The sequence below is a fragment of the Lissotriton helveticus genome, chromosome 2_1 (assembly GCF_964261635.1).
Source record: "Lissotriton helveticus chromosome 2_1, aLisHel1.1, whole genome shotgun sequence".
Taxonomy (NCBI): domain Eukaryota; kingdom Metazoa; phylum Chordata; class Amphibia; order Caudata; family Salamandridae; genus Lissotriton; species Lissotriton helveticus.
Genome location: NC_136059.1, coordinates 1,059,997,106 through 1,060,010,257, shown reverse-complemented (window position 1 = coordinate 1,060,010,257; position 13,152 = coordinate 1,059,997,106). Strand labels below are relative to the sequence as shown.

The window sequence follows — 13,152 nt, the reverse complement described above, 5'->3', positions numbered from 1 at the left end:
GCACTGCCTCACACACACGGTGCTGCCTCACACACACTGCGCTGCCTCACACACACTGCGCTGCCGCACACACACTGCGCTGCCGCACACACACTGCGCTGCCGCACACACACTGCGCTGCCGCACACACACAGACACTGTGCTGCCTCACACACACTGCGCTGCCTCACATACACTGCGCTGCCTCACACACACTGCACTGCCGCACACACACACTGCGCTGCCTCACACGCACTGCGCTGCCTCACACACACACTGCGCTGTCTCACACACACACTGCGCTGCCTCACACACACACTGCGTTGCATCTCACACACACTGCCCTGCATCACCCACACACTGCCCTGCATCACCCACACACTGCGCTGCCTCACACACACACACACTGCGCTGCCTCACACACACACACTGCGCTGCCTCACACACACACTGCGCTGCCTCACACACACACTGCGCTGCCTCACACACACACTGCGCTGCCTCACACACACTACGCTGCCTCACACACACACTACGCTGCCTCACACACACACTACGCTGCCTCACACACACACTACGCTGCCTCACACACACACTACGCTGCCTCACACACACACTACGCTGCCTCAGACACACACACTGCGCTGCCTCAGACACACACACTGCGCTGCCTCAGACACACACACTGCGCTGCCTCAGACACACACACTGCGCTGCCTCAGACACACACACTGCGCTGCCTCAGACACACACACTGCGCTGCCTCAGACACACACACTGCGCTGCCTCAGACACACACACTGCGCTGCCTCAGACACACACACTGCGCTGCCTCAGACACACACACTGCGCTGCCTCAGACACACACACTGCGCTGCCTCAGACACACACACTGCGCTGCCTCAGACACACACACTGCGCTGCCTCAGACACACACACTGCGCTGCCTCAGACACACACACTGCGCTGCCTCAGACACACACACTGCGCTGCCTCAGACACACACACTGCGCTGCCTCAGACACACACACTGCGCTGCCTCAGACACACACACTGCGCTGCCTCAGACACACACACTGCGCTGCCTCACACACACTGCGCTGCCTCACACACACTGCGCTGCCTCACACACACTGCGCTGCCGCACACACACTGCGCTGCCGCACACACACTGCGCTGCCGCACACACACTGCGCTGCCGCACACACACTGCGCTGCCGCACACACACAGACACTGTGCTGCCTCACACACACTGCGCTGCCTCACATACACTGCGCTGCCTCACACACACTGCACTGCCGCACACACACACTGCGCTGCCTCACACGCACTGCGCTGCCTCACACACACACTGCGCTGTCTCACACACACACACTGCGCTGCCTCACACACACACTGCGTTGCATCTCACACACACTGCCCTGCATCACCCACACACTGCCCTGCATCACCCACACACTGCGCTGCCTCACACACACACACTGCGCTGCCTCACACACACACTGCGCTGCCTCACACACACACTGCGCTGCCTCACACACACTACGCTGCCTCACACACACACTACGCTGCCTCACACACACAGTACGCTGCCTCACACACACACTACGCTGCCTCACACACACACACTACGCTGCCTCAGACACACACACTGCGCTGCCTCAGACACACACACTGCGCTGCCTCAGACACACACACTGCGCTGCCTCAGACACACACACTGCGCTGCCTCAGACACACACACTGCGCTGCCTCAGACACACACACTGCGCTGCCTCAGACACACACACTGCGCTGCCTCAGACACACACACTGCGCTGCCTCAGACACACACACTGCGCTGCCTCAGACACACACACTGCGCTGCCTCAGACACACACACTGCGCTGCCTCAGACACACACACTGCGCTGCCTCAGACACACACACTGCGCTGCCTCAGACACACACACTGCGCTGCCTCAGACACACACACTGCGCTGCCTCAGACACACACACTGCGCTGCCTCAGACACACACACTGCGCTGCCTCAGACACACACACTGCGCTGCCTCAGACACACACACTGCGCTGCCTCAGACACACACACTGCGCTGCCTCAGACACACACACTGCGCCGCCTCAGACACACACACACACTGCGCCGCCTCAGACACACACACACACTGCGCCGCCTCACACACACACACACACTGCGCCGCCTCACACACACACACTGCGCTGCCTCACACACACACACTGCGCTGCCTCACACACACACACTGCGCTGCCTCACACACACACACTGCGCTGCCTCACACACACAGCAATGTCTCACACACACACACACACTGTGCTGCCTCACACACACTGTGCTGCCTCACACACACTGTGCTGCCTCACACACACACTGCGCTGCCTCACACACACACTGCGCTGCCTCACACACACACTGCGCTGTTACACACACAGCAATGTCTCACACTACGCAGTCACACACTGCTGTGTGTCACTCACACTGTCCTATCACACACACACTGCGCTGCCTCACACACACTGCGCTGCCTCACACACACTGCGCTGCCTCACACACACTGCGCTGCCTCACACACACCGCGCTGCCTCACACACACACACTGCGCTGCCTCACACACACTGCGCTGCCTCGAATACACTGCGCTGCCTCGCATACACTGCGCTACCTCACACACACTGCGCTGCCTCACACACACTGCGCTGCCTCACACACACTGCGCTGCCTCACACACACTGCGCTGCCTCACACACACTGCGCTGCCTCACACACACTGCGCTGCCTCACACACACTGCGCTGCCTCACACACACACTGCGCTGCCTCACACACACACTGCGCTGCCTCACACACACACTGCGCTGCCTCACACACACACTGCGCTGCCTCACACACACTGCGCTGCCTCACACACACTGCGCTGTCACACACACACTGCGCTGTCACACACACACTGCGCTGTCACACACACACAGCAATGTCACACACACACACAGCAATGTCTCACACTGCGCAGTCACACACTGCTGTGTACATACATATATTCATACATCTGCATAACACTATAAATACAAATATACATGCATGCATACATATATGCAGACATATGCATCTTATGTACATAACGGTTTGAAAAATTACACGCCTCATACTTACACTCTACTCAATGCAACATAAATACACAACATATAATCACATACAGTTCCACATCATTATATGCTACATAATTACAGTGATCTCAATGCAACATGCACTCCAAATACCACTCAGTAACACATAATTACAAACCACATATTTACTATACTGAATGCAACATACACTCCACACAATACCACTCAATGCAACATACTGATATAATACATAATTACACTGCCTCAATCCAACATACACTACAAATAATACCACTCAGTGCCACATAATTACACACCTCATGTTTACACACAACTCAATGCAAAATAAATACACTCCACATCATACCACACAGTGCCACATAATTATATGCTACATCATACCACTGCACTCAATGCGCAATGTACACCAAATAACACTCAGTGCCACATAATTAAACACCACATTATTATATACTACTAAATACAACACACACTCCACACAATACCACTCAGTGCAACATATTTATATGCTACATAATTACACTACACTCAATGCAACATAGACTCCAAATAATACCACTCAATGCCACATTATTACATGCCACATAATTACACTCTACTGAATCCAACACACACTCCACACAATACCACCCAGTGCCACATAATTATATGCTACATAATTACACTTCAATCAATGCAACAGAAATGCACTCCACATATTAACACTCAGTGCCACATAATTACATACCACATGTTTACACTCTACTCAATAAAACTTAAATACACCCCTAATACCACTCAGTGCCACACAATACAACATAAATACTACCACAAAAATACCACTCGGTACCACAAAATTACACTCCACATATTTACACTCTACTCAATGCAACATACATGCACTCAACATAAAGCCACTCTGTACACATAATTACACATCACACATTTACTGTACTCTATAAAACATACATACGCTCCACATACCTGTCACATTTGCTAAAGTTTAAGCTATTGGCATTATAAATGCCTTTGCTATTAATTTATCTATTTTCTAAAACAACACATAAATAAAAAAAATTCGATTAACAATTCGAATAGCTCACACTTTCCTAATGCGAGACCTATTGCATTGCAAATGCTTGTTTTTATGCAGTTAACAATTTAAAGGCCGTTTAGGTTTTTATTTCTCCACAGTCTGCAAAAACGTATGTTTCGCTTTGGATAAATGGTTCGGTATTTTTGCTGTTCTTTCCAAATGGTAGTGTGCATTCTCATTTCAAATTCGCACATGCTGTATCGTTTACAGAACTTACACTATCTTCCTCCTCGCATCGCGAAATATAGGCCAATTGTTACTATAAATGAGTTTGCCCTGTGCAGCCCGATCATGTCGACATCTCCCTTTTAAAGAAAGGTATGCTGTTCAGCAAAGATGCCCGCCTGAATGTGCTGGGTCTCTATGGCATGGAGCCAGTCTGTCTTGCCGCTTTGCATCCCGTTTCCGCCATTGTGTTTAGATGCTAGTCTTCCTGAAACTGCCCATATAGATGAATTGATTTGCTCTGTAATGTAATATCGTCCCCCCTCTTTCCTGTGTGAGCAGCCCTTGGCTGCAGTACAAGGAGTGATGGAAGCCTAGGCCGCTCGACTCAGCATCACTGTGGGCACGAGCACCCCCTTCACCCTCCCCCAGCTGGCCGGACATTCAAGGCTAAATCAATGGAAACGTCACTCGCAATCATTTTGGGACCCTATTAGGCGCTGATTAGCTAGCTTCCCTTCCACATTGCAAGCTGCTCTTTTCAATTAATCGCTCGTTTCTCATTCAATAAAACCAAGACAGTAATGGCTTGTGCCCATGGCCTATCTCTTATTAGCCTATTTCGGCAGGTGTTTCTGGTACATTTCCGAATATCAGAGCTTGACCATCTTAAAAAAAAAAAAAAAAAAAAAAAAAGTTACATTTTATGTTGTTTAATTACCCGGTCTGATAATTGCTCAGACTGATAGGAAATGCACAGGGATGCTATCATCATGCAAAAAAAGGGATGCCTCATGTGTTCAAAGTCTAAACCAATTTGTTTTTGTGTCCCTCAAGCCATAATAGTTCATTTAGACAGTTTCATTCAGCACTAATTCTTATAGTAATGTTGCACAAGGTCAAATGGTTTCCCCATTGCATGGTATCATGATCATATAGCTAATCGTATGCATATATTGTTATGTCTAGTGTACACGGAAAATGCATTATTTAGGGTTTTGAGCATGTAGTGAGTCAGATTGTTTCGCAGTAATTGCACCCTGTGTTTACATGGAACTATTCCTATATTACCACGTAGCAAATCTGCCTTTTCTGCATGGTCATGCCAATGTTTTTGCCTTTTTTCTGGACCCTATTTGTGCTGGCTTTATGACTATGCACTTTACTACTGCCAACCAGTAATAAAGTGCTTGTGCTTCCCCACCAAAACGTGCTTTACATTGGAACTCCCTAGTTGACCTATTTAACTTCTCTATAGTTTTATTGTAAACCGTGCCTTAAATGCACCTATCACAGTAGGCTTGTTTCCGGTCCAGGGAGGACCTGGCTTGGAAGTTCGGGCTGGACTGTTCCCATGAGGCACAGGGTCAAGACTGATTTGCATATGGCTGGGTCTAAACTGGGGTGGCATGGTGAGCAAAAGAACGATGGATTTAACCCAGATCTTTTGACTGGGGGTGAATTTGATATGCTCTGCATTCCGTCCAGCACCTGTGTATCTTTTGTTTTCTCGCCCTAAGTGCTCCGGGTATGCCCAGACATGGGTCGCGGGGTCACTGTGCCACTGGATTAAAGCTAGCCTGGCTGATGAGGGGTGATGCCCCGCAACTCGTCCCAGGATGCTTGTTTCTAGTCCAGGGAGGACCTGGCTTGGCAGTTCGGGCTGGACTGTTCCCATGAGGTACAGGGTCAAAACTGATTTGCATATGGCTGGGTCCAAACTGGGAAAGAACAATGGATTTAACCCAGATCTTTTGATTGGGGTGAATGTTTGATTTGCTCTGCATTCCGTCCATCACATGTGTGTCTTTTGTTTTAAATACATCTATGGCATGGAAAGTTAAATGTCGTATGTGGGCTGCAGTGTATTGTTGATAGGCTAAATTGTGTATTGCTGTGTTAAACACCCCCTGCGTCTCTGTTGCCTGCACACATTATTAGCTGTGCCTTATTGTTTGTAAGATAATTTGTTTGGTTCTATTTTTTACATTCTTCCGGACAATTTCCGCTAGAATACCTCTGCTTATCTCGTTCTCATATACATTGTGCAGTATAAATTACTCCATCTCTGTTCAGGTGGGTCACAGCCCCAATCTAGACAGTGGCCTTCATTTTGTTCAATTTCCCTTTCAGGTGCTGTTGCTTTGAAGAATCTTGAAATTAAAGAAAATGCTCTGGTGAGTTCATGCCTTATCACCCTTTAAAAAATATTGATTGATTTGATTTGTGAGCATAGTTTTTAATAATTATGGCTGTTTTTTATGTTTTTCAAAGTGTGCATGAAATGTATTTTCTCAAAACGTGTATCTCAAATCTGTGAACCATTTTTAGGTCTCACCTTACGAGTGACCACTGGTGAGACATACCCATAACCTTCTGTGGGCTTAGAGCCAGCACAATGCTCACCAGTGGTGGACTTTTTGTCAGTTTAATTTCTAGCTTCTTATTTGATGTCTTTTTGTTACTCCCTGGTGTCCAGCTTCTTTACCATCGTTTTAAATGGATGATTTGTATACATCCTCGTCCTCCATTAGAGATCCAATTTAATTTTTCTGAGCATTCCATGGAAGTGCATGTGTTTTCGTTGATCTCTCACCACCACGCCAACCCCCTCCCCCAACCCAAGATCCTCACCTTATTCTCCTGTGCTCCCCACTCGGCTCTCTGCTCCTCCCTAAAAGCACAGCAACAGGTATATATTTCAGGGAGTTTGACTGAAGAACTTACTGTTTGAGGTTGTTTAATCTCTAAATGTTGAATGAAAGGCCAGGCGCTGCCGCACAAAAGCTGCATTATGGGTGGCATTAGAGGAGGGGCAGGTTGCTGCACTCACCTGACCTGGAGATGTCCCTTCTTGCAGAGGTCCATAAATCTGCTCAGCTGGCTAGTGCAGAGCACCATTTCTTCCTGTTCACAGTTGTGGGGAAAGTAAATGAGACCTTATCAAACGATTTCTTTTTTATATCTGACTCTTTCTTATTCACAACTAGGCTTCTGCGTTATTTTTTAGAAGGATCATATGCAACTTGCCTCTTATTGAGAGTTTCCTGCATGAAAAGTATTTGGAAACTAAATCATGCTATTTATTAAGAAAAATGTCAATGTTCAGTTTTTATTTTCCTCCAATATTTTTCATTTTACATTTTTTCAACATTTTGTTTTAAACTATGTTTTACAAACCATAATTGGCAAAACCTCTGTCACTCACATCATAAAAGCGCACCTACTTGCTTTGTTAATGCTTGTTAATATTGATATTCATTTTCTAGACAATAACATTCTCATAGTCTACAGTACGTTTGTGGACCCAGAGGCCATTTATTTTCACAGCTATTGTAGGTGGTCTGCTATTATATATGTTACCAATGCAACTGATGGGATGGTGATTTCATTTTTTGAACAATTTTGGCCTTAGGGTTTTTGCTGCCCTCCGGTTAAATGCCCAGGAGCTCCGCACTTTACCCCCCCACCCCAACCCATCCGGTATATACACACGCAAATCAGCAAGTTACTTAACATGGACATTTCACTCTTTACTGGGACCTTTTACAGGAATACATTTTGCAAGGTAGTAGCAGAATTCCTATACTTACAAGTATACATCGCTTTGCACCCACACCTCTATGCATGGATATGCCTGCCAGGATGCTCTGAATCACAAATGAATGAATGTAGAGTTTTGTTTAAGAGCCCGTATACTCCCAATGTTCATTAGGGCTTTTTGGAGGAACCTTACATTTCTCAGGGATATTCCTCCAACCCTCTGGATCCACTTCACCCCCGCTCAGGGAAATCAGGAGAGCCCAATCCTCTTCTCATTGCCTCTGGGCAATATACTCTAGTCCATTCTTCACAGGGATTTTAGCACCATCTGCCAACAGTATCTCATGATTGGCAGCGTAGACACTATCTGTCAGAGCTCTAGCTGTGCCAAAAAGATAAGTGGGAAGCTCTATGTATTAATCACTGCCCAGGCAATGCTTTCAGTCGTGCATCCTTCCCTCTTTCTGGCCTCTGTGCGCATTTCATTTGAAAGTTGTGGACAGATGTATTTTAAGAGAGCAATCCATAATTATGAGATGAAACTGGGATCTCCAGCCTTTAGTGTGAGGGAGGTGTGAAAAAGGCTCAGATACTGAACGCATCTCATTATACCAGTGTAGTTGGATTAAGTGCATAATTTTGCATAACTTGGATTTTACATGCCATATTGCAGTTCAAATATAACTTAGTTGTGTTGTTGATTGCAAAGGAATGCTGTAACAGCATTGTTATTTAACAGACATATGGGCTTTAGCAAAATATTTGTCCTCCATCACCACTTTTTATAACCAGCCCCTAACAGCAAGGCAGGATGCCCTAAAGTAACATTGGTAACTTGCAAGAGGTTAAATATTATTTTTTATAGACCTCATTGTCAACCTACTTTCCTGATGGAGTCATGAGAGTGCCAATCTATGCTAAGAGGTCAAAAGCACACATCATTTACTAGGTAGATAAGTCATTTTTGCTGCCCTCTCCCACACTGCAGATGAAAAATCCAGAGCTCCAAATTTACAAAAATTGGGCGAAGCAGGTGAAATACATGGAGTTTCTTGCACCAGCTGTCCAAGTTCTCGGTCTACATACGTGAAAAACATATTGTAATGTCTGTGTCTGTTCGATGTCTTGCCTCTGGCTTCAGAATAGACATCAGCTATACTCCTTCACAGCAAAAGCAATAGCTTCCTGACCCTCAGGCACCCCATACAAAAACTTCGCTTTTGGAAATATGGTGATGCCGGCAGAGTAATATAGATAGTTTGCAGACTTACTTGTAAGCATTCCAAGTAGGGACTTCTCTGCCATCTGTTTGCTTGCAATGTTCCTTAACACTATTTACTCTTGATTTTGGTGTTTGGTCAAACATGCCTTTTAGGTCAAGCCTAGGAAGCACATGCGCTGCCTCTCGAGACATGCTGTAAATATCTACTGTATGATGTTTCAGCACATCCATCGCTTTTGATTGGTTTCTTCAAGTGCTTTTCCAAATTCCCTTGTATTCGTTGGTGAATAGATTACAATTGTCTCTCCTTTTGCTGCTTGGTCACTTCCTGGAGACTGTCCCTGTTACATGGATTATCTTCCGATCCGTCATATATGTTTGTTTCGGGCACTACTTTTTCTTTTGCCTTGGTTTGTGGTTTGGGATTGAGGTATTTATTGGTGGTCTCAGGCCCAGGGAGCCTACAAGCAAGCGCCGTTGTTAATGCGCTCCCTGTGTGGGTTTCCCCACACCTCACTATGTGACACGCTCCCCTTCAGTACTGCGGTTATCATTTAGGCACCCCTTGTGTAGGTATTTCCTTCTCAAACAAATTTTCTGCTTACGGATAGCGCTTCTTACAATTTCCTTTGTGGACTTCCATACGCCACAGTACATATCATCTTTTCAGGCACCCCGTAGGTCTCCTCATGAGGCTGCTGTTGCATGCTTTGGCTGATGGCTCGCATTAGTTTACATATGTCACTCGGTCGGACACAGCGCTCCATTCAGCAGTCTAGTCCTTCTTGCACCCAGTTGCTTCTGGGTATGTGACCCACACAGTCACAGCTGCCTTTAATTACTGCACTCCCTGCTCGACTATCATCACACAAGGAATTATGCCGGTGCTCCCTACAGTGGATTCCTTCTACTACTACACTCCTATTTCACTCTGTGCCTCAGCCCGCTGGTATTAATCCTCTGGTGAGCGAGCATTTCTCCTGTTTGGTGCTTGTACCGATGATTCACATTTGTAAGAGCTTGTATGTAAACCTGCAGCAGTAGTGTACAAACAATGCACTGGAACGCTTGTTTATATTTGTTAGTGACAGGGAGTTTAAGTGATTTGCCGTGAATCACAAGATGTTGAGCCAATGCAGACACTCAAACCTGGTTCCCCAGTTTCTTAGCAGATCCATCCCCAACGCCACATATCTACTTTCCACTTGTGGCCATCCTCGCCCCTTTATCATGGCTCCCTGAACATGAACCCAGGCAAGCTGTGAACTCGGTATGGTTTGAGCACTGAGCACTCGAGTGGCAAACGTTATTGCATCCCCCAGATCATCCTTCTACCTTTTGCTCCTGAATTGCCAACCTCTTGTCGATCGATTTCCCACGACATCCACCCACATTGCCCTATGGTACCCCCTGGTATCATTCCCTGTTCAACCCCGTTATTTGAATGCTCTCTCTGTGTCCCTTCTATATGATTGCCACCCTCCTGGGCAATGCTGCAGAATTTATGTTAATGTCCCACAGGATCTATGAGCCGGCTCTGGTGACACACTGGCAGCTTAAAGGGTCTGAGGAATGCCAGATATTCAGAGCTAGTGGCACCACCCCCACCCCCACACCCTCACACTCCCCACTGATTCCAGTACCCCCTTTCTCCTACCACCCAGGGAAGTAGACTGCGGCGGTGACCTCGGGGTTGGACAGCCTGCTCTGCTCACTCAAATGGGTGCTGTGGGCAGTGGCTGCAATACTTCACTGCAGGGAGTTGGGAAATGAGGAAATAATCTGTGTCTAGTTTATAAAAAACAATTGATACCCCAGTGGTTGGTAGAACACGCTTGCCATGTTGGTCCAGGGGCATGCCCACCCCAATTTTGTGCATGCATCTATCTCTGTATATTTTTTGTATGAATGTTTTTTTTTTTTCTTCCTGATTTCTTGTTATTGTAACATGTGGTGCCTAGAACTCTTTCATTTCTCTAGAGACTGGTTGGTGTCTTATCCATGACTGCAAATTCCAAAGTGTTTTCATACAAATATATGTTGAAACCCCCCAGGATCCAGTGCTGAGACCCAGTAGGTTTCTCATCTATGAAGGAAACCTCCATGAGCACTTCTCTTAAAAAGGTGTTAGATACCCATCGGCAGCACTGAGGTAGAAGCAGCGGTTTGGCATCCTAGGTGTATGATTGTTGGTGATGTGGGCTGTGTTTTTGTTTATCGGAGAAGTGGATAATACTTCCTTGAGTAAAACTCTTGCATAGAGTAAATTGGTCTGCTGGATCTCGTGTTAATCGAGACCGCCAACGGGCTCTGAGACTGCAGAGTTGTATAAACTGCCAGGTTCCAGGTTTTGCGATCAGCCGTCAGGGAGCTCGGAGCTCGGACTGCTGCTGCGGACTGCTGCTATTGTCGCCGCTGCCGAGCTCAGGACCAGCTTGGTTCCGATCACGTCCCCTGCAGGACGTGATCAGACGAGGACAAGGGCAAGGAGGGAGCCTGTATGTATGTCGTTCCCGGTAAGCTCTCCGCAGTCCTGGGCCAGCTAAACACAGAGGACATATTAATTACAGAAGCACGGCACGAGTGCGCAGCTACAACAGAAGCACCAGCCGTTGAGGCAAGTACCATGGAAAAAGCAGAAACAACAGAAAAAAACCCAGTAGACTCTACCCCTCATGCCAAGCATGCTGGAAGCAAGAAGATAACCCGTTTAGCTTTAAACAGGCACAACTCCTGCCCGAACAGCAGTAAACGGGCATTGATTACAGACTTTCTAAAGGTAGCAATAAAAACCACTGAGGAAAATCGGAGTCGACACGTGCCCAATCATTCCAAAGTTACCAATACAAACATCCCAACTATCACTGACAAAGACTTCCAAAAAGATGACAACACGATTGGTCTAGGTGATAGAAGTATCACCAACAGTGAGGTTAAAAGGAAAGAAAAGAAAGAACCCCGGCACATGGGATTGGATACCAGGGGTGATAAGCATAAAGACACCAAACACCCCCAATTACAAACACCTAAAGCCCTCCTCCTTTCAGAAACCTGCCAAAGCAATCCCTTTCAGGTAACTGAGGCTCTCATTCACTTTAACTCGCCAATTTTGGATATGCCCTGCCAGTTCCAGCAACAACAATTTTCACCCAGCTCAGGCGGACACAGCAGCCCAAATGGGCATATCAAAAGGGAGTCATCACATCAGTCGAATATAATCACCTCGAGCCTTTGGTGTCGGGAGCTTTCTCCCCTGCCTGTCGGCTGAACTCCAAATCAAATACCTATAATCAAGATAAATTTGATTCATTGTCCCACTCACCGGAAATAGATAAGTACAACTGCCAGGACCTCAGTCAGGGCAAAGTAGACAACAAGATATCAAGCCAATCAAGTTACCCAGGATTCTCTACCTATCTACCACTTTCCCAAAACAAGGTATCACCCACTATATTCTCTGGCCGGCTGAGCGAGCCACCCACAGGGCACACGCACCACTTGGAAAACTGCGCTCGCCAATCACAAGTAGAACAAAATCGCCCTTCCACATCCCCAGTCTGGCCTCACCTGCTAAACACAATGGACACCATCAGCAAGGCAATGACTCTTCACGCAGACAAATTGGATACCCAAGTGGACCTCCTGAACATTCTCGCCATTCATGTTCAGGGGTGGAACAAAAGTTGCATAGCTTCAACGAGATGACCTTGAGGGTGCAGCGAGACTGGGAAACAGCTTACCAAATGTGTCAATGCCACTGCACCCTATCGATAAACTAGCCTCAGTGCCAACTTTATTGGCAGAATTACTGGTTACAACAAGAGAAGTTTTGACCAAGTCTCCAACACCAATAGAGAACGAAAAAGAAGCGCCAAAGGAAAAGGTCTTGGATGGTCTTAACTCCTCTGTGGGGCTTAAAAATAGCAAAATGAGTTCAACCCCTGGACCAACCGAACTAAGCAAGACAACTACACCTTCACCTAATCCACCAAGCACTCTTGACAATTCCGGTGCTTTGGACTTA

At 47.0% G+C, this 13,152-nt stretch overlaps 1 protein-coding gene across 2 annotated transcripts in view; it reads left to right on the top strand.

The window, feature by feature from the left end:
* VPS13A (vacuolar protein sorting 13 homolog A) overlaps positions 1–13,152 on the top strand; it is a 2,196,319-nt gene that overhangs the window by 94,484 nt on the left and 2,088,683 nt on the right. For both annotated transcript variants that reach the window (XM_078675860.1, XM_078675861.1), the window contains exon 2: positions 6,497–6,540. In XM_078675860.1, the coding sequence (XP_078531986.1) occupies positions 6,497–6,540 (44 nt within the window). The remainder of the gene's footprint in view (positions 1–6,496; positions 6,541–13,152) is intronic.